Genomic DNA, 22,930 nt, shown 5'->3' on the forward strand with positions numbered 1-22,930 from the left:
TTGTGCAGTATGTTGTAGGTCCTGGGTTCGATCCCCAGCTCATTGTAAACAAAAAAAAATAAAAAATAAAAAATTAAACACTTCTTTAGAATCACGATATTTATAGGTATCATCTTTTAACTTTATCTTCAATCGTAATATCACTTTGGGTATCATACATACTAATAAGTGGTCTCTCCAATACCATAAAATATTTTGCTCTAACGGTGATACCATTTTGTATATCATACGATATTAACAAATGATTCATTTTATATTAATTTAATATAAGTTATTTAATTTGATATACGGGACCTTAAATTGATAATACGGTTCCCTCCGATATGAAATTTATCGAACTTTTTTCAATTTACACTACACACTTAATTCAACATATAAACTTATTTTTTTTACCAACTTCCCTCCAATTTTTCACACTTGTTCCAACATTACATATACTCCCTCCGTCCCAAAATATATGTAAAAATTGGTCAATAAAAATAAATGTATTTAGTTCAAATCTTTAACCAAATACATCAAGTTTGTTCGACTCATATTTGCTTATATTTTAGGATGAAGAATTCAACATATATGTGGTAGAACTCGCACCATCGTATTTCTTTATTATATAGACAAGATAGAAATTTCAGTCATTCCCTAGGCCCACTTTGGATCGAGATTTAATTAATAAATTAAAATTTGATTAAAACAATGGTCCACAACTCTTTGGCTCTCATCGAAATAGCGGATAGTTTATAACTTATGACCGATAACTAATAAAATTATTGGTTGAACTTGCTGATAAATAAAAAATACTCAAAAATTATGTGAATAACTCAAAAATATAGAGAAAAACTTGCTTAGACACAATACCAAATAAGATGTGTTAGGCGTGCACACATGATATTAAAAAATTTAAAGATGAAATAATTAATAAATATTAAATGATGTTATTAAATAATTTAACGTTTATTTTTTCTTTTGTGTGTGCCTAAATATATTTTATTTGGGGTTGTATCCCATCAATTCTTCTCATTTTAGGTAATAATAGCAACATCTTATGAAATTTTATGATTGATGTGAATGAAAACAAAATAAAACTGTTTGATGGGTCGACGTCGACCTACTAAAAGAAAAGATAAGGTGAATTTTGATTTTTTAAGTTGGTCTGTCCCATCCATTTCTAGGAGATAAAAGTGGTAAAAACTTCTTTGCCATGCGTAATAAAAATCAAACTAACTATTTTTCTCTCAAATAATTTTTTTTGACTAAAATTTTTCTGTCAAATAATTATCCTTCAAAAACGTGTGCTAAGTAACTCTATGTTATAGGCTAATTTAGCTTAAATTCTTTTGGTGTGTTTTCTAGTTTTCAAAAAAGTATATTTGAAAAGCAAAACAAGTCTCAACTGTACTGATCGAACAAGCCTTTTATCTTAATTAATATTTTTTTTGTTAAATGTTATGTTAACATATACACTAAGGACACATGATAAGGTATTCTAAAATAAAAATTTTATATTTAATAATTTAAAAAAATTTAATGATTAAAAAAAATAATCAACAAGTTCCAATTTTTATTTTTTTTAACATTTGCTTCCTTAACATTAATCTTTCATTTTGATAGTCCCCTGATAAGAAAGTTGAATAATTAATCATTGTTTTGCTGAAGTAGCAAACTACCTAGCTATATGGATAATGGATGGTACGGCAGTTAAAATATCTTTATTCGATTAAATGCGGTTTACATAGAATATTTTCTGTTCATTCAATATGCAATCGTAAAAAATTGGCTTAATTAGTAAAATGGTTCTTAAATATATTTTTGATTTCAAATTGGTCACTTAAAGAAAAAAATGTCTGAATAGGTCCTTTAAAGGAAAAAAAAGTCCGAATAAGTTCCTTAAAGACATATCAATTAATCAGTTTGGTCCTATTCGGACCTTTTCTTAGGGACCAAACTGATTAATAGATATGTCTTTAAGGGATCTATATTCGGACTTTTGTTTTGCTTTAAAGGACCTATTCAGACTTTTTTTTTTCTTTAAGGGACCAATATAAAATCAAAAATATTTTTAAGAGACTATTTTGCTAATTAAACCTAAAAAATTTATTAACATGGTTGGGTGGCTTTGCAAGTGGTATGGGCAATACTGTATCGTAATGTTTTGGTGGTGGAATTTTGGGGTTTATCATATTTATCGTGATAGAAATTTGTGTCAAATTAAATTTTGACATCTGATGACAATGAATTTGACTCATATACATATACTTGTATGTATGTTAATAAGAACTCATTAACAACTTGGTTCAAAAAAAAAAAAACTCATTAACAACTACTTTATCTTGGGAAAAGCTAAAATGTGCCTTAAAGACAGATGTTAGTGATTCAAAAAATGAAATATTTTATCATAATTATTACATTTACTTTACAAATTATTCAAAAAATGATCACATCACAAATTAATTACACAAAATTTAAGATAATATTTCTACTTTTGCATTCTTAATATGTGCCCTTATTCACACATGTTAGCAATACCATTTTTTTTTTTCTAAACATCAACGAAAATGTTCAACTCATAGTTTAGAGAAATGACCATTTAATAAATGATACAGACAACAACGATAATAAAATAAGTTACTCATTGACCAAAAGAAAAAGTTACTCAGACAGAAACAATAAAAATAATAATTCGTATTGTTATATATATAATTTCATTCACAAAAAAATAATAGTAACAATAATATATGAGTAAAAAAAAATAATAACAATAATATAATATACTATCCTAAAAAATAATTATTTTTATTTAAACTTTTTATATGGATTTGATAACTAATTTTTAAATTATGTGATATATAATAGATATTTTATTAAATATTTAACGATAAGATTTAGAAATACTATAAATATTTAATTTGTAAATATCTATATTGTAAAACATTTTTACATATATATATATATATATATATATATATATATATATATATATATATATATATATATATATATATATATATATATATATATATATATATATATATATATATATATATATATATATATATATATATATATGAGTCAAACCAAATATTTATAACTTTTTATTTCAAATTTTCCTTATATTTCATTCTAGAAGGTATAAGTTAATAAAATACGCTATTAAATTAATAAAATATATTAGTAAAAAATTAATAAAAAGTTAAAAGTCTATAAAATATAAACATGGCCTCAATTTGTATGATGTTTTCATATATCCCTGAAATTATGAATATTTCAAAAATGTTCATAATTCTATTATACTGTCAAGTTAATCATTATATTTAATTATTTACTATTAGTTAGGTCTTTATATTTTAAGAAAATCGATACATTTTTAAAATATTGGTAAACTTAAAGATTTATTTAATACAACTCTACAAATTCATGAACAAACTCATTATTTTACTCAAATAAAATATAATAAAAAATATATCCTTAAAGACAAATGTATTTGTTCTGAATTTCGGACCAAATACCTTTAACTTTTTGAATAACTTTTTCCTTAATTATATACATTTTTTTATTACAAATTTTCCTATATCTCATTCTAAAAAGAGTAAATTAATAAAATACATCATTAAATGAATAAAATATGTTAGTCAAAATAAAGAAAATCAATAAAAATGTAATAGGAAAAAAGAAAAAAAAAATAGTGTATAAAAGAGAAACATGTATCCCGTTTGTTGTAAGAAAAGTGAAATGAAACTACTACCTCTCCACTTTTAAGTCATGCATCACTGGTGACAGTAGTAGTAGAGTAGAGTATCATTTTTCAGTCTGTAAGTGTTACTCTTCACAAACTTCTATACTCAATACTCACAATTTCACACTCATTTTTCAGTTTTAGTTTAAAGGAAAATGCTAAACAGTGCCCCCGGGGCACTAGTTAAGCATGTTAAAATAGAAATTATGTCTCGAAATGCGTGCATTCAATGCCTCAAAAGTATAAAAAGTTGTCTTTTCAATATAAATTTTATTTTTTATTTCCTTTTTAGGTATGCTTAACAAGTGCCCCGGGGGCACTGTTTAGCATGACCCTAGTTTAAATACCATCATCATCATCATCATCATCATCATCATTACTCACAATTCCTTATTTTGCAAACAGATCCTTCTTTTATGTCGCCGTCATGGACCGACTTGCCCCTCCTTTGTTATGGACTGCCGAAGATGATTTTCTCCTCAAGAACGCCATTGAGGTATATCTCTAATCACATTCACTTTTAATTACTTTATTTCATTATATCATTTTATTCTCTCATAGTTAGCTATAATTCAACCATAACCTATTGCTTTGGCGCCCTCAATTATGCTCTAACGTCGCGTATCGGCGGATGGATGTTGAGTGGTATTGGGATGTTGAAGAGGGCTAGCAACACACTCTTTAACAAACACACTCTAACACACTCTCTTTTATTGGTTAAAATTTATATGGATCCCATAAAAGTTATATGGGTCCACATTTTTTTATGGGACCCATGTGAATTTCAACTAATAAAAGAGAGTGTGTTGGAGTGTGTTTGTTAAAGAGTGTGTTGCTAGCATTATTCTTGGGATGTTAGCCCAACTGAGGGGGAAATTTACTTGAAAATGTCTATTTTTTGTCTGCAAAAAAAAATGTTGTTGCCACCTTAAATCAAGTTGTTTGAGAAAATAAATGTATAAAGCATAACAAACTTTATTAATTATAGTCATCTATTCATCCAATTTTCACTAACCATATAACATTAAAAATGCAAGTTGATGCAAAATATATCCAAGAAGAAAGATGGTATTATTTATTATAGAATATTTTATTTGGGGGTTATGTTGATAAAATTGTGGATTTTGTAAGAACTTAACACTTTTCAATTTTGAACATATTGTAGACTATTTTCTTGCAGAAAATATGGAAAATTTATCGATCTATCACTGATGATGCTTAATTGTTTTGTCCAGAATGGAGCTTCACTGCAATCGTTGGCTAAAGGTGCTGTTTCTTTCTCTAGGAGGTACTCATTCACAGAGCTGAGAGAACGTTGGCGTTCTATGCTCTTTGATCCCGATGTTGCAAAGGAAGCTGCTGCTTCCATGGCCAAATTTGAGATAGCCAAATATAAGGCTAAAAAAATCAAAAAAGCAGCCTCAAAAGACGTTGTTCCGAAGAGGAAAGCTCAAAACATTCGCAGGCACTACTACGCCATGCGCAAGAGGATTCGCAAAGAGGCTTCTTTTATGAATAAAGATGAAAAAGATGAGACCGACACAGTTAAGCAGTCTGATGGTGATGTGATGTCCAGTCATGATTCATTTGCTAAGTTGGAGGTTAATTCCAGTTCGTCAGGCATCAATCAAGGTGATTCAACTTTTGTTTTTGATTGTGGAAATGAAGCTCAATCGTCTGGTGCAGCAAAAGGTTCTCACCCTTAACCTGCAAATCAATTTAGGTTATGTTCATTAAACATTAAGGACCCTAACGTCCATTTATGTTGCTAATGTTTGGTAAGTAGTCCAATTTGAGTGGGCTAATTTAGCTTCTTCAAAAAAATGTTTGGTAAGTAGCGGTTGAATTTTCTATTATTGGATTAAACAAAGTAGTCATTTGATGTGTTATCATATTTATCATTTTATAATTTCTATCTTCCATTATTCGGTTTGGTGTTTCGAAGACTGAAGAATGGTGTTAGTAACCGAATTTGTTATGGGATTTTCTAATTAAGTATCTTAAATTTGATCAATTTTTTTTTAGAATTACAAATTTAGACGATATAAAAGTGATTTAAAATTATGAAGAATTATGCAAAACATACTAAGATGACCAAACTCGCAAATGAGATATATTAATTGAATTTCTATTCAAATATTTACAAGACATAGTAATTTGAACACATATTCAACTATGAATAATATCTAGCTTGATACTATATATATACAAATTGCATAAAACTAACCAATCCTATTGAATCACTAAATTGCTTTACAAGAAAATTAAATCTTTGAACAATTTTAGAGATGAATTGACTGAGTAAAGTTGAATATTGCCCTTTGAGGCAATTTATCAAACAATTGATATGCACAAAATTCTTTTACAGAATTTATCAATTTGTTCAATAAATTCCACAATTTGACAATACCTATATAATACACAATCAATTCAAGATATCAAGTTTTGATTAGAATCAGTTTGACAATCTTTCAATTGTAAACTAATTGAATGAATCAATCTATAACAATATTTGAAACCAAACTTATAGAACTAAAAATTAGTTAAAAACTTAGATTCGATTCAAATTTCTTTACAAATTTCAACAATCATTGTTGAAGCTATTATAATAAATTTGATTTGATTTGATAATCAATGTAAAGGAATAGAGTAAAATGAGAGACGACCCATTTTATAGAGTTCAACCACTCGAATCTCTTAAATGTGAGGATCCATCTACTTTCTTGAACCTTGATCTTCAAAAAAACTCATTCACTCCTTGAATGAGAAGAGATTCCACTCTTTCAAAACACTCAAAAGAAAAATCAATGTTAGTCGATCTTCCTCACTCTAGATCAATCACTTAATGGCTCAAAAGTTTTTCAAAGTTTGAGAGAAAGATAGAGAAATGATTTGAGAAATTTAAAAATCTAAGAATTGGGAATTGGGCCTAACTTCATCTTACAAAACCGATTTATAAGGTGATGATTGCCTATACTTTATAAACATATATTCATTTCATCCACATCCGATGTCCAGCGCTACGGATTTGGGGCGCGAATATAAATGGTGGATGACCCAATCAGAAACCTGATAGTAGACAGTCTAACGGATCGTTGAGAGTCTCTGATACCATCTTTAAGACTTGAGAGTTTGACCTAACTCAACCTTATAAAACCGACTTGCAGGATAAGAATTGTCTCTGCTTTATAAACATATATTCAGGTCATCTCGCAAGAGATATGAGACTTTTAACAAAACGATTGTGAATATTATTAATCAAAATGGGAGGAAAAAAGTTTATATAGTGTGAATCGATTCATACCGAAAGAATTTTGGGCAGAAGCAGTTGCTAATGCAGTATACTTTGAATAGGTGTCCAATAAAAAGTGGAAGAAGACCGTCGATCCGGTACCTCAGAGTTTTTGAATGTATTGCATATGCTCACATACTAGATCAACTCAAAAAGAAGTGAGATGACTAAGGTGAAAAATGTGTCTTTTTTTGCTATAGTCCAAACTCAAAAGCCTACAGAGACAAAGAAGATGTTTATCGGTCGAGATGTGACATTTGATGAAGGAGGAATGTGGAATTGGTCCTCAAAGTCACCAAAGGAGCCGATAGTAACTCCAAATGATTACGAAGAGGAGAATGAGCAAGAGAATCAACACGTAGATCCAACACCCGATGAACCAGAAACATCTGATAGACAACAAAGGCAGTGGAGATTACCAGCCAGACTGCAAGATTGTGTTTTGGGGAACGATAACGACCCATCCGATGAAGAAATTATCAACTTTGTTTTATTTGCAGATTGTGAGCCAATGAATTTTGAAGAAGCCTCAGGTGATGAAAATTGGATAAAAGCAATGGATGAAGAAATCAATGCAATTGAGAAGAATAACACATGAGAGCTGACAAAATTACCAGCAAACAAAAATCCTATAGGTGTGAAGTGGGTGTACAAGAACAAAGTATAAACCGAGTGGTGAGATTGATCGATTCAAAGCGTGGTTGGTAGCTAATTGCTACAAACAAAAACCAGTGTATGTTGAGCAGCCTGCATGATATATAGTTCGAGGAAAAGAAACTAAAGTGTATAAATTGAAGAAAGCGTTGAATGGCTTGAAGCAGACACATAATGCATGGTACCAACAGATTGATAATCGGTTTCACAAGATACGAGAACTAGTTGTTGAGAAAGAAGTGTTAATCGAGTATTATTCCACTAAAGAGCAAATTGCAAATACTTTTACAAAGCCATTGAAGATTGAGTTATTTTACAAATTGAAGAAGATGCTTGGAATGACAAGTTTGGAGCTTGATTTAAGGGAGGCAATGTTAGAAATTAAATCAAGCAATGACTTGATTTAAATTTGGACCTCATCATGTGAAGAGGCACACAGCCCATCTCTTCCACCGTTTGCTTTTTGTTTAGCTTAATAGACAAGATGTTGTTAGCTTAGTATTTAAGTATCTATGGCTATGGCTATAAATCGGTACCTTTTTCTAACATGAACAAGTTACTCATATTGTGCATGGTGCAGAAGTCTCAAATAACATTATAACGAATACAAATTTTACAAAATCGACCGTTGGATTGAAAGATTATATCATATAGATCATTCATAGAAATTTTTAAAAAAATTGAAAATTATTTGATATTTAATTGAAACCCATCAAAATTAACGGTATTTAAACCAAATATCAAGTTTGTAAATCAAAATAGTAGTGAAGAAACAATTTCTCTCCATCTCTGTTTTTCTTTATTTCAAGTTTCTTATGTCCCGCTGTCGCTGATATCATGTATGGGCAGATGTGTTATCTAGTAGGAACTTTTAAAGAATGAAAAATGAACTTCATTGCATGGACATGAAACTGCGATTTATAGAGGAAATTGAAAATCCTTTTCTATCATGCATGAATGCCTGCCACATGTATTCAGATTTTCCTTTCATATAAAATTCAAATTCGCTAACTTTACCTGGCAAAAAAATATATTTTATCCAAGAATTAGTAATATTATTAAAGGTTTAATTTGTAAAAACTGATAATGCAAATTTTTTTTACACATAAGTTCAATTAAATCCGTCAATGATGTCACATTTTTAGGTATGACAATGAGACAAAGACTGATTTTGCCTTCCCTAATAAATCAAAATCCATATATTTTGTGTAGCCTCGTATCCTTCCTAATTCTCAACATGGATGAAAAGTAGAACCCCTAACTCATACCTAATGAGGTTCGAGCATCTCCATTCCGTCTCACCTGCATATGAACTTGAGCTATATTTTGGTTTTTTTTTATTTGAAAATGAGCTAAAAGTCGAAAGCTATTTTATTTCAACAATATGATTTAATACTCAACTTCAAAATAGAAAAAACAACTTGTTTAATACTCAACTTCAAAATAAAAATAAACAAATTAATTTAATTTAAGAGTTTGTTTAAGAATTTTCAATTTAAAAGAGCTAAAATGTAATTCCATATAAACAAGTCGTGTTCGGGGTGGGTATCAAAGTCTCCATTACCCACCCACCCCAGTCTTTTAAAATCGAGAAAAACTCAAACCCGAACTCAAATCCAGTCAATTCAATTTTTTTTCGTCATAGTCGGGGCATGACAGGGAATCTCCACAATCAAGCTTTGACTAATCTCCATCGCAAACCTAGGAAACACATAAGATGAGTTATCCCCTCTCAACAGAAAAATGATAATCAATTTCTTCAAAATAAAATATAATCTAAAACAAAAGCAACCTTTAAATTCAAATGCACTCTTCTGAATTTCAGACCAAATCCAGTTGACTTTTCGAATAATTTTCCTTAAATATTTATAAAATTTTTTATTACAAATTTTCCTTATATTTCATTCTAAGAAAAGTAAATTAATCAATAAAATATCTTAGTCAAAAAAATCTTAGTCAAAATCAATTAAAAGAAATAAAAATGTAATAATTTTTCTTTTTGACCAAATAAATTTATTTTTTTAAAAAAAGTATATCAAAGAGAAACATGAATTAATCCCACCCATTTCTTGTAAGAAAATTGAAATTGAAATGAAATGAAACTACTATCTCTTCACTTTTGAATCATGCATTAGTGGTAGTGGTAGTAGTAGTAAGAGAATCATTTCAATTTCATCGAATATCCTTAAAAACTCAGAGTCACGACACTCACGAGGTTAAGAGGTTAGTTACTGTCTGTAACCACAGCACAACACGTTCTTCTGTTACTCTCGTCACTCTTCACAAACTTTCACACTTTCATCACTCACAATTTCACTTTCCTTTTTCAGTTTTAAGTTTCGTTTTTCACAATTCACTAATTTCCAAACAGATCCTTTCCGTCACCGTCATGAACCCTCCTCCGCCGTGGACTCCCGAAGACGATTTTCTCCTCAAGAACGCAATTGAGGTATATCTCTTTCTCTTTCTATTTTCTCATTCCTTTTCAATTGTTTCATTTCGTTAATTCCTTTTATTCCATCGCAATTAGCTTTAATTGAAACCCTAAATTATGCTCTAACGTTGCTCAGCGCTGGATGCATGTAGAGTGGTATGTTTTTTTACTTGAATCAAATTGTCTAATAATTTTTATTTTGCCTTCATAAATCAAGTTGTTTAAGAAAATGAATGTATAAAGCATAATAAATTGTGTCGATTTTAATTATATGTATCATTTATTCTTCCATATTTTTTTTTATAATTATTTAACATTAAGGTTGGACATTGATGCAAAATATATATTTTTTTACGGTGATGCAAAATATATTTGAAAAGGAACATATGGTAGTGTTTGTTATAGACTATTTAATTTGGGGGATTTTTGTCAAAACTTAACATTTTTGTTTTATGAATATAATTTAGAGTATTGTTTTTGGGGGATTTTTGTAAAAACTCAACATTTTTGTTTTATGAATATATTTTAGACTATTTTATTTGGGGGATTTTTGTAAAAACTCAACATTTTTGTTTTTTGAATATATTTTAGACCGTTTTATTTGGTGTATTTTTGTAAAAACTCAACATTTTTGTTTTAGGAATACATTTTAGACTGTCTTATTTGGGGGATTTTTGTAAAAACTCAACATTTTTTTTATGAATATATTTTAGACAGTTTTATTTGGGGGATTTTTGTAAAATGTCAACATTTTTGTTTTTTGAATATATTTTAGACTGTTTTATTTGGAAGATTTTTGTAAAAACTCACATTTTTGTTTTTTGAATATATTTTAGACTGTTTTATTTGGGGGATTTTTGTAAAAACTCAACTTTTTTGTTTTTTGAATTTATTTTAGACTATTTTATTCGGGGGGGGGGGGGGGGGGGGGGGGGGCGGGGGGAGGATTTTTGTAAAAACTCAACATTTTTGTTTTTGAATATATTGTAGAGTATTTCTTTTGTGAAACTATGGAAAGTTTATGGATCTGTGGTTGATGATGCTTAGTTGTTTTGTGTAGGATGGAGCTTCTCTGGAATCGTTGTCCAGAGGAGTTGTTGCTTTCTCCCGGAGGTACTCCCTTGCGGAATTGAGAGAACGCTGGGGTTCTCTTCTCTATGATTCTGATGTTTCGGGTGAAGCTTCTGCTGCGATGACCAAGTTGGAGATCGCCAAGGCTAACGGTAACGAAATCAAAGAAGCTTCCGCTGCAGACGCTGCTGCCCCAAAGAGGAAACGTCAGAGCATTCGCAGGATGTACTACACCATGAGGAAGAAGATTCGCACCGAGGTTTTTTTTAATACTGTTGATATGGCTTTACATGATGAGATGTGTATTGAAAATAATGTCACTGAAAAAAATATTGGGGGGCCTGGGTTTAATAATATTAATCATAGTTTAAATAAGGATGTCAATAATAATTTGTTTAATTATGGGAATCAATTGGGGTTAGTGGGATCTGGGGTGGGGTCCTCTCATTCAATGAGTGAAGATCCACTGTGGAAGACAATTGAGGATGTCTCTGCGCCTAACATGCCGGTTCATGTTAGTCTTGAAAATGAAAATGGAGGTTCTGAGTCGAAAGAGAAGATTCCCCATGGTTCTGATGCTCTCTTGAACTCTGCGAATGGAGACGAGCTTATGTTTATGAATATAGATGAGAAAGCTGAAACTGCCGCGAATAAGAAGTCTGATGATAATGTCGAGCGTTCTCCTTGTGGCATTCAAGGCGATGATACGTCTGGTGTTGGTGAGCCTCAGAAGTTGGTTGCAGAAACAAAGCTTGCTATGGCAAATGGTCCGTCTGCTGAGTTAGAGGATGTTGCCATCTCGACAGGCAGCAGTCAAGGTGATTCAGATTTTGTTTTTGATTGTGGAAATGAAGTCCAATCTTCTGGTGCAGCGCAAAGTTCTCACCCTAAGCCTGCAAATGAATTTAGGTTCTGTTCATTGAACACTGAGGACCCTAATGTCCCATCTGATGGCGCTGAGGATGTAAATGAATCCACTGGAGTTCCTATTTCATTAAGTGCACCCGTTGTAGTAGTTCCTAGTTCTGTGAACGTATCCTCTGTAGTAGGTCCTAGTTCTGCTAACATATCTGCTGTAGTAGTTCCTAATATCTTGACTCCAACACCCATATCAATTGTTAAAGAGGTGGGTTATCCAGATTCCTCTATCAGTAATCAAAGAAGAAATGAACCAGATAGAAGCCTGAAGAGAAAAGACATTCCATCAAAGTCTTTTGTAGCTTCTCAGTCAGTTCGACCAGGATTAGTGCCTAATATAAATTCAAGGAAGGAAAACCGTGCTGCACCGAAAACTGAAAATCCTGCAAAGAACTTGATTTCTGCAGTTTCTAGACAGAGTAATGTCATTGTCAACCCAACTCAAAGCAGAATAGTCCATGCAAATGCAAAGCATTCCTCATATGGACTTCCGGCACAAGAGGTTAGATGTGTCAATTGCTGGATACTCCACAATTGAAAAAATCTTTAGGGAACTAACTTGTAATTATACTTTTATTAAGAAAAATTTATTGAAGTTATATGATATTATAGGTAATTATTGCTCTTCCTTCACCTGATGATACACATCCAAAGGAAGAGGAACATAAGAATTTACCTGATATGGAAGCAAAATTAAGATGTATCGATCAGGAAAGAGGCGACGATGACGACGATGATAGTGATGAAGATGAGAACGATGACGAGCATGAAATTCCTTACTTTTCTGATGTTGAGGGAATGGTAAGTATAATATGTTGCATTTAATAGTAATAATTTCCCATATTTAATTGTGTTTGCTTATCTTTCATATTCTTGATGTTGGTTGCTCAGATTCTTGAAATGGACTTGGATCCAGCTGATCAAGATACAAATGCAAGTACCGAAGGTAAATCATCTAAACTAGATATAATATAAATATCACAGTTCTATTAAAGGTTCTTAGTTTTAGAAAGGGCAGCCCATTGCACAAGACTGTCCTCATGTAGGATCTAGGAAGCACCAAATCTACACAACTTACTTACCATGTAAAGGTTAATTTCTGTTTTCATAAATGGTGGTTAAATAACATCAAGATCTTATTGATGTTATTTAATGTGCAACCAGCATAACATATAAATCTACCTTGTCTTATGATAGCTAACCTTACTGTTGTTCTGTAGTCGGTAGTTTACCCTCTGCATAGGTTTTTGTAATTTTACTTCAAAGGTTGTTAAAAAGTTGAAAATTAAAGGTTTGGATTTTTAAATGAAAATGGAAATTCATTGTTTGGTTTTGTGCTTTTTCTTTGTTCCTCTGAGTTTTCTTATATTTGAATAAACACTCCTTATATTAGTCAGCCTTCATAATGGTTTATGAAAACCGCTACGGTTAAAATATTTACTAATATTTTTCATCTTTGAATTTATCCATTTCCAGGTATTATAATAATGGTTTTTTGGCTACTAATATTCTTTTCTTTCTATTACAGTCATGAGATTTCAATGCGAAGAAACTAAGAGGACCATCATGAGATTGGAGCAATGTGCTCAGTCCTTTGTGCGTAGAAACATTGCATCTCGAGGTGCACTTGCTGTATTATATGGGCGCAATCTGAAGAAATATATTTATAAACCTGAGGTGCATTTCTAAATTTGGAGTTCTTTTTTTTTCCTTTAAAACTTGAGGGGAGGAACTTTTACCCATATTGTTTTCCTCTCATCTCACCATAATGAATCATGTCAATTTTTTTTAGTTATAAATATTTCAGATACCATTTTAAGGCATATTTGCACGTCGCTATGATTTGCTGTCTTGCATAGTAATGGTCTAGTGTCATTGTATTACTATTAATGCTCTAGCATCGACAACTGGGAAACAAACTTTGAACCGACTACTTTTCATTTGTTTCCTGACTATGTGTGTTAAAGTTTTATATCTTTCTAGGATTTTAATGGTTGTTGATGATCTTACTTTTCTTATCCTTGCACGACTTTTATATCTATGATATTTTGTAATATTTATATATTTATGTTTAAATTCTGATGAAATCAACAGATTATGTAGTGGTACTTGCAGTTCTGACATTTATCATGGTGAACCATAATACAATGATGTCCTTTGTGTGTTCCTAGCTCTACATATAAAATTCGGATTTGAGTGTTTGCCTAATTGGTGGTGATCCAGAAGTTTGTTGTGTTTGTTCCTAGTTTAAATATTTTTTCTCATATTTCTACAATCTCTTTCTATTTTGCAGGTGATAATTGGCAGATCAACTGAGGACACAGCTGTGGATATTGACTTGACTAGAGCAGGGCCATATACTCACAACATCTCTAGAAGACAAGTAAGATGTCTTAGAAACACTTGTCTACAATTCCTTGAATGGTTGATTTTACTGATGAATTGGAAGGTCCTTTAAGTTCATATATTAATTTTATTGATGAATTTCATGTCTTTTAAAGTTCATACATTTCTATTTTCGGGGGAAAACAGGGTAGAGTTGGGAAGGATTTTGGTATTATTGTTGCTTTTTTAATAAGCTTTCTTATTATTGTCTGGAAAGTAATGCATGAAATGATCGCTGCTCGTTATAGTAAGTAGTAAATAGTAACAGGATAACTATTACATTGTTGGTTTACTTCTAGAGCAAGTCAGATGACAAATTTTAATAAAGCTTTTATTTATCTATTTGGAAAGTGGTGTTCTTGTGAATGTTTTTGATGATTGAACTTAACGGTGTTATTTTGATGCTTCATTATGAAATGTGAATTTTTTGACGAAAATGTGAACTACTTATTATTGATAGGCTTCGATAAGGCTGGATGCAGATGGTTCTTTCATCCTCAAAAATCTTGGCAAGAAATCTATATTCTTGAATGGGAAAGAAATTCCTAAAGGACATCAGCGGGGTCTGAGTGATGGTAGTTTTATCGAGGTACCTGCATTTCCTTTTACATTCTTACATAACTCCTATATTACAGTAGTGCAACAATGTTTCGACTTTTACCTTTGAGTGCATACTAAATTGTGGTAAATAAATGTCTTACATGCAGATTAGGGACCTGTCATTCATCTTTGATTTGAATAAGGAATGTGTGGAGAGGTTTATAGAAGATGAGGATGAGGATGAACACAGAGAGATGCAAGGATGACATTTACAATGTTGTCCGAGATTGTAGGAAGACAGATGACATTAAAATGGGTTGTAGAATAGCATTATGAAGGCAGCCAAAATAGAAGTTACAACAGTTGTTATATTATCATATTAATGTTTTGTCAAATCTAAGGTCATATCTGTACAAATAGATAGAAAATAGAGAAACTATAGAGATATGTAGAAATATGGCTGCTGCTCATGTATGGGGGAACTTGTTTTGATGTCATCATGGTGTTCAATGTTTTGTTGTTGTTTTCAATAGTTTCTGTTTAGGGATCTTAAATGCCAAACAATCATCAATAAATTATTCAATGAATTAAAGTTATGTTATGGTTTCCAGCATTCTAACAAGTTTCTCTGTCACTTATAATTTAATACTATTATTTTGTTGGATGCTTGCTTTTAATTTATTCTGTGGCTTTCAACCTTTCATTAACCAAAACATTCCAATTCAGTAGCGTATGTCTACTGTCAATACTCAATAGTACGGTTATGCCCTCGAGGTCAGTGCAGTGCCTATATTAAAGGAGTGATATATCAACACAAATTTATAGACAAAAATACGACACATTGTCTCTCTTCCCTCACAGCACGCAATTCGAAACATGCAAAAAATATTAAAAAAAGCAACAAGTTGGACACTATTGATATGCATCTGGATTAATTAAGAACTGTAGTAGAATACTAATTTAAAACCTGAATCAATCAAACCAAAATCTGTAACAAGTTGGGCACTATTGTCTTAATAGTTTGTTTTCACTTTGAAAGAAAACAAGGTGGGTTATATATACACACACTTGGCATTGAAAATATTAAACAAGCAAGCTATGCAAGGATAAAGAAGGGCAAAGGTGAATCCATGAATTTCCATCAATGCAAAGATGAAGAATGGATATGGTGAACGAGCAATGAATTGGTTCAAGTACTAAAAGATTTAGACTCTTTAAGTAAGTGGTCACATGTTCAATCTCTAACTTTTGCATATGAAGAAAATTGAGTTGGAAAAAGAGAATATACTTTGCGAGTTCAAGTTTGACACTTTGACCCCTAACTCTTGTGTATGATAAAAGTTCGGTTGGAAAGGAAGAATATACCTTATGTATCCTAATCCTATAGATTCTCCGACAAAAATTAGTCACTGTTAAATAACGATGAAAATTTCATATCAGTAACATAGTAACTTACAATTTACAAAGGCCACATATATCCATGAATGATAATAATAGCTTAGTAAAATATTGTTTTGATTTTGAAAGAGAATATTGTTATTTATTTGCATCTAATAAATTAAGAATCTTATTATTCTTATAATATTTGTTAATAAATTACCAATCTTTCTAAGTACCTCATATCAGTTATATTTAGTGTTATTTATAGTATTCGCTATTTTAAGAGATGCCATTAACATACACGGATTTCATACATATTACTAAATTTAGTTATTTGAAGTTGCAACAATAAAGTAAGTAGAAACAAATCTAAAATCTTGTCGCAGACACCTAATTATAGTTCAAACATAAGTGATACTCAATCACTATAAATACAAATCCCAAAATTCTCTTCTAAGTATCACCAATCCAAATTTCAATTTCAAAAGCATATGCAAAATGGCAACACACACAATGCTACCTATGTTCTTCCTTCTTCTAACATCACTCATCTTACATTCTAAAGCTTGTAATGTTGTTGACAAAGAAGCATTACTACAATTCAAGAACCAAATAACCTCTGATTCATCAAAATTGTTAAACTCTTGGACACCTTCCTCCGACTGTTGCAAAGGTTGGAATGGAATCACATGTGATTCCACCACAGGAAAAATTTATTAGTCTCACTCTCTCTGGAACTGTCGACGACATAGACACACCTCTAGATACATTTTTATCGGGAACATTATCACCTTATCTTGGAAACTTAACCAATCTCAAAATTTGGTAGTCTTAAACACTTGATATGATGAAAAACCAGATTAAAGGATATGTTCCTTAACCTTTTGTAGGATATCAGAAAATTTGTTAATTGGGATTTTACCTTCTGAGATTGGTAATCTCAAGAATTTGAATAGTTTGAACCTTGGAAACAATATGCTTAATGGGAATTTGCCGGCTTCTATTGGAAATTTGAGTAGTTTGGTTGAATTATATCTTTGGAACACCCAATTCTGAGTGGTAAGTTTAATTTCCCTAATTCCTCTTCAATTCCTCAAATTCGTGCTTCAAACACCCAATTCTGATTTTGTTATAGCTTACAAGTGATTTTATGACAAAATATGAACTGATTTTGGTGACAGAGATTCAAGAGGGAATTAGAGGTGCAACCAGTTCAGAAAACAAGTTCAAAAATTAAGAATCAAGCTTCATTTATCAGGTGAGTTCTTAGGATTCGATAGTTAGTTTTCCCCAAATTATGATTTTTGCATGCCAACACTAGGAATGAGGATGAATTGTGCATGAGAGGAGCTTAATCCCAAAGTTTCTTTCCATTTTAATCATGTATTATATGCTGTAATATTCATGGCTAGTAAGGAAAAGGATTGTGGTGAGAGTTGCTGCAAAATTTTGTGAAAAATGTGAAAACAAAGTAGCAGGTCAGTACCCCTGTATAATTTTTTTTAAACACAACAGGCTCACTCTTTTTGAATCCCTAAGCCTTCTAGCTATTTTATGTGAATACTGGAAGTAAAATACATAATTACAATGTTCATTACACAGGTTAAGTATATGATAATCAAGAAATTAGAATGTTAGTTATGCCTCGGGAGGGAATCACGCGCAGGATAAAAACTCACGACAGTTTAGTTAGTCAATCAATCATGGTGGATACTTTTGTACCACGCTATGGGATTCAATGAATCCAATCATTTTACGATTGTGAGCTTCATGTCGTGCCGATGCGTATAATCATCGATGACGGATATGTCAGGCCTCTGAGAACGGCTCACCTCAGAGTGTCTTGGTTATGTTAAAATGAACAAGATAATAATTTGTGATACACATTTATGATTTTATGCTATGTTATGAAAATTATGTTATGGACTGACATCCAGGTACCCCGGTGTAGTCACCCTTAGTTGGGTAGTAGAACTTACTGAGGCTCAGTAGTCTCATCCCACGCTTATTAATTTTTTATTCAGATAAGCAGAAATCACATGGTAAGCAGGCTATGGAGTTCCATAGCTGCTCCAGCTGGATCTTTATGTTTAGATATCTTTTGTACTTCTATCATGTATTATGATCATGTCATGTACTGTATAAGACTTTGTTCTTATGTCTGAACTTATGTTATAGCACTTGCGTGTGCCATTTCAATTATGTCAGGAATTGTAAACTTAATGTACCAAGTATTAATTATGTACGATCATGTTATATTCTAGACTAGATATTTAACTTGGGATATTATAATTGGTATATATATATATATATATATATATATATATATATATATATATATATATATATATATATATATATATATATATATATATATATATATATATATATATATATAAAATCCACCGTTGGATTGAAAGTTTATATCATATAAATCATTTATGTAAAACTTCAGACAAATCGAAAATCATTTGATATGTTATTGAGATACATCAAAATTAATCTGGTTATTGAGATACATCAAATTGGTTGTCACATGTGACAAAACTGACGGAAAGAACTAATTAACACAAACGGTAAAAACATAAGGGACCAAATTGATACGTTTGAAACGTAAGAGACCAAATGTGTAGTTAAGCCTAATTAATAAGAACCATGAGAAACATGAAATTGGGGAAAATCAAAATATAAGAAAGACATGTATTGTTGGTGGTCTGGTTTCTTTATTTTGTTTTAATTAATTAAAATGAAAATGACATTACTCCGCTTCTATTTAAAATTGGTTTGAGTAGTGGAAAAGATATTTTTTGTCCAAAGTGAAAATGTATAGACCTTCATATTTTTAGGTGTGTCTAAATTAACAAACTCATATATATATATATATATATATATATATATATATATATATATATATATATATATATATATATATATATATATATATATATATATATATATATATAAATGAGAGATATACTTGACGTCTCTAATCTAATAGTGGTCTTGTACGTATTACACAATGAACAATGACTTCAATAAAACTAGTTTGTTATGTTTTTCTTTACTGCCTATAAACACTCTCTCGCAATCGCAAGAGAGTTCATTTGACAAGTTTCGCCTATTCAAATGATTGATTTTTCTATACAAACATATAAGTGATTTGGATAGTATTTCTTGTTATAGAATGAACAACTTCAACAATGACAACTAAGATTATTCAACAATTTTTTCACAAAGCTAAGCTAAGCTCACATACAAACAATGTGGCTCACATGTTAGCGCGGATGTCATTGTGTTATACTAGTTCTCAAATTCATTATCATCTTCCTATAAAAGCTAGATGAGAAAAATATTTATATTTGCTCGTAAGAGGCGTTTGTTTCAAGTTTAATAACTTTATTTTGGGAATAACTTTTCTCACGAATACAAGAAGCAAAATATTTTCCTATGTATTTTTAAAAAAGTGTTTGTTTACATAAATTTTTTAGAAATCTTTTAATAGGGAGATTAGTTAATAATCATATATTAATTTATTCTCATAGGGAGAATTTTTTTCCACTCATTTCTTTGGCCAAATTTTTCTATTCCCAAACTAAAAAATGTTTTGTGGAGTATTTTTTAATCTGTGTGCAAGACTCTAAAAGAATCAAAATTTTGAAACGGAGGAGATATACCTTAATAAAATAAAATAAATAGTAAATCTATACCATTCATTTAACATCAGACGATTTATTTTCAATACAACGATCACAATATCAATGAGCCATATCCAAACCCAAAGAACCAGACATGTATTGTACTCCTTCCAGTCACACACACACACACACACATATATATATATATATATATATATATTTTAGATTTATTGTAAAGTTAATGTATGTAGACAATATTATAAGCTAGATACGTCAACTTTACGATAAATCTAAAAAGTAAACTTTTTCTAATACTAAATAATAGTAATCCATCATTCAATGCTTTACCAAACTCACCATCCAAAATTCTCTTTCAATTTCATCCCTTCACTTCTTTCACTACTCCTCACTTCTCAACTACATCCCTTTCCTCTCTACCTTCTCTCCATCTATTTCTCTCTTCTGCTAAACTATCCTATTCCACATTCACATAAACTTCAACTTCATTTTTTTACTTTTCCTACAAATTAAAAACATAATTAAATTTAATTTATATTATTTATTTAATTTTACAGCCCAAAACACAAATGGAATGTGTGAAAACAGCAGAAACAGCTTTAAAAAGCAGTTTCACCATAACCACAACCATGAAACTCACTCCACAAACTTTGTTAGAAGAATTATCTTCTTCTAATGTCCAAGACATAGCTCCTATCGATGATTTCTTTGTCGATGATTTCCTTAACTTTTCCAACGAAGAACAAGAACAAGAACAAGAACAACAAAACATTCTAGAAGAAAAACAACAAAACATTCTAGAAGAAAAACAACAAAACCAAACCCCTCAACAAAATACCCAAAATCAAAACGAAATTTCTCACCCATTAATCAACGACCATTTTTCTTCATTACCCACTTCCGAACTCACCGTTCCGGTACTCTCTCTCTCTTCCTCTTACATTTTTTTAAGGTTGTTTTTTTCTTAAAGATTGTTTTTTTAAGGTTGGTTTTTTTTGAAGAATTTAACAAAAGTTTCAATTTTTATAGGTAGAAGAAGCTGCTGATTTAGAATGGTTATCATATTTCGTTGAAGATTCATTCTCAGAATTTGCCATAACAGAAAATCTTCAAGAAAAAGCTTCTGAACAAAAACCCACGTTTTCAACGCCGTGTTTCAAACCTCCGGTACCGGCGAAAGCAAGAAGCAAAAGAACAAGAACCGGTGTTCGTGTATGGCCAATTTCGTTAATGGATTCATCTTCAACTTCTAGCTCAACTACCCTTTCTTCTTCATCCTCACACCATGAAGAATGTTCCAAGCCGCCGGAGAAAAAGAAGAGAGTGAGTTTGCCGGACGGAGAAGGGAGAGGTGTGCCTCGGCGGTGTAGTCATTGTGGTGTTACAAAAACTCCTCAGTGGCGAACCGGACCGGTTGGACCCAAAACGCTTTGTAATGCTTGTGGAGTTCGTTATAAATCGGGTCGGTTGTTACCCGAATATAGACCCGCTTGTAGCCCGACTTTTTCGACTGAGTTGCATTCTAATCATCACCGGAAAGTTCTTGAGATGCGGCGGAAGAAGGAGGATGTTCCTGGTTCGCCACTCACTGTTCCCGGTTTTTGATTAGTTAATTTTCTTTTTTATTTAGTTAGAGAAAAAAAAAACTAGGTTGAGTAATGAGTTTAAATTATTGAGTCTTTTTATTTTTATATTTTATTTTAGTGCGTAAATATTTGTTTTTTGAAAGTGTGTCAAGTGAGTGAGGTAGGAGTCGCTCACTATTAGGTGTTACCACTATAACTTAGGTTACACTTTTTTTTCCTCGGTAACCTAGCTATCTTCTATGCGTAATTGCAAAAATTAATGAGCATCGAATTCATCCTACGAGTTTTAACGTTATTGTATGCTCAAATTAAAAATCAAACTGAAAATCTTGAAGTTAAAAGAGAACTGCATCATCTTATCTAAGCTATTTATTTTAATAGGACTTATGTAATTCGCTAGGCTTTAATTAGTATCGAAGAACTTGAAATCCTTTTTGGTATTGAAGATTTGAAATCTTTGATTTTCAACTTTTTGTTTAAATTTGAACTTTAATCTTATCATGTTTGTATTTTCATTTAATTTTCTTTTTGCCGTGAAAGCAATAGAGTTGGACATGATTAGAGTGAGTTTTTATCATTTAATTAACAGTGATATGAAACTTTAACAAAATCAATGTGCTAATGGTTTTGTCAAGTTCATTGTAATCTAAAACATACACAAGTATAATATTATCAAACTCAAGAAATAATTTCTGCTTATCCACTATATACAATATAATATGAAACTGTATGAATTATTCTAGGGACGCATTCTCCAATACGCACTCTCTAATTATTGGATTTCATCATAGTCTTACTAAACTTATATGGTGTTATTACATAATTTATTGAGACGTATTTAAATTTCAAGCGATTATAGAGTCTATAAAAAGTGTAATAATGTTGTATCAAAAATGAAAAAATGACATTAAAAAAAATTACTGATATATTGACTTTTATAAAGTTGAATGTACAAAATTTTATATAAATATTTCTATATTGAGTTTCTCATGTTTTCGTAGAGCACATGTTAGCTTTTCCAAAAAGAGTTTTGAAATATATAATACCACTCCATTATGTGTATATATATGGGATTTGAGTTGACCACTCGACAAAAAAACATATGGTTTCACGCATTATCGTATCTCAATCATTAAATAGAAATCGAACCGTTCATATTTACATATTAATAAAATAACTATTTATAATCTAACCGTTAATTTCAGATCAAACGATTGATATAATAACTGCGTTAACCCAATTACCGCATTAAATCCATATTCAAATATCATGACTTGTGAGATAGGGTAT

General features: G+C 31.0%; 3 protein-coding genes across 4 annotated transcripts; all 3 read left to right on the forward strand.

Moving 5' to 3' along the window:
• Positions 1-3,722: 3,722 nt before the first annotated feature.
• LOC123920795 lies at positions 3,723-5,694 on the forward strand. Of its 2 annotated transcripts, XM_045973116.1 has the most exons (3): positions 3,723-3,803; positions 4,133-4,223; positions 4,963-5,694. In XM_045973116.1, exons 2-3 carry the CDS (start codon positions 4,155-4,157, stop codon positions 5,431-5,433), a joined length of 540 nt encoding a protein of 179 aa, XP_045829072.1. In that variant the 5' UTR covers positions 3,723-3,803; positions 4,133-4,154; the 3' UTR covers positions 5,434-5,694. The 2 variants fall into 2 exon arrangements, with proteins under 2 accessions (XP_045829072.1, XP_045829073.1); XM_045973117.1 differs by lacking the exons at positions 3,723-3,803; positions 4,133-4,223 and adding an exon at positions 4,704-4,795.
• A 4,010-nt stretch (positions 5,695-9,704) lies between these two features.
• Positions 9,705-15,640, forward strand: LOC123920794. Its single transcript, XM_045973115.1, has 9 exons — positions 9,705-9,896; positions 10,045-10,122; positions 11,168-12,598; positions 12,709-12,897; positions 12,988-13,042; positions 13,625-13,773; positions 14,390-14,479; positions 14,942-15,070; positions 15,189-15,640. The coding sequence occupies exons 2-9, from the start codon at positions 10,063-10,065 to the stop codon at positions 15,285-15,287; spliced, it is 2,202 nt and encodes a 733-aa protein (XP_045829071.1). The 5' UTR covers positions 9,705-9,896; positions 10,045-10,062; the 3' UTR covers positions 15,288-15,640.
• Positions 15,641-20,358: 4,718 nt separating this feature from the next.
• LOC123921939 (GATA transcription factor 5-like) lies at positions 20,359-21,920 on the forward strand. The gene is made up of 2 exons (XM_045974678.1): positions 20,359-20,971; positions 21,084-21,920. The coding sequence occupies exons 1-2, from the start codon at positions 20,624-20,626 to the stop codon at positions 21,657-21,659; spliced, it is 924 nt and encodes a 307-aa protein (XP_045830634.1). The 5' UTR covers positions 20,359-20,623; the 3' UTR covers positions 21,660-21,920.
• Positions 21,921-22,930: the final 1,010 nt, after the last annotated feature.

This window comes from Trifolium pratense, linkage group LG4, assembly GCF_020283565.1.
Source record: "Trifolium pratense cultivar HEN17-A07 linkage group LG4, ARS_RC_1.1, whole genome shotgun sequence".
Taxonomy (NCBI): domain Eukaryota; kingdom Viridiplantae; phylum Streptophyta; class Magnoliopsida; order Fabales; family Fabaceae; genus Trifolium; species Trifolium pratense.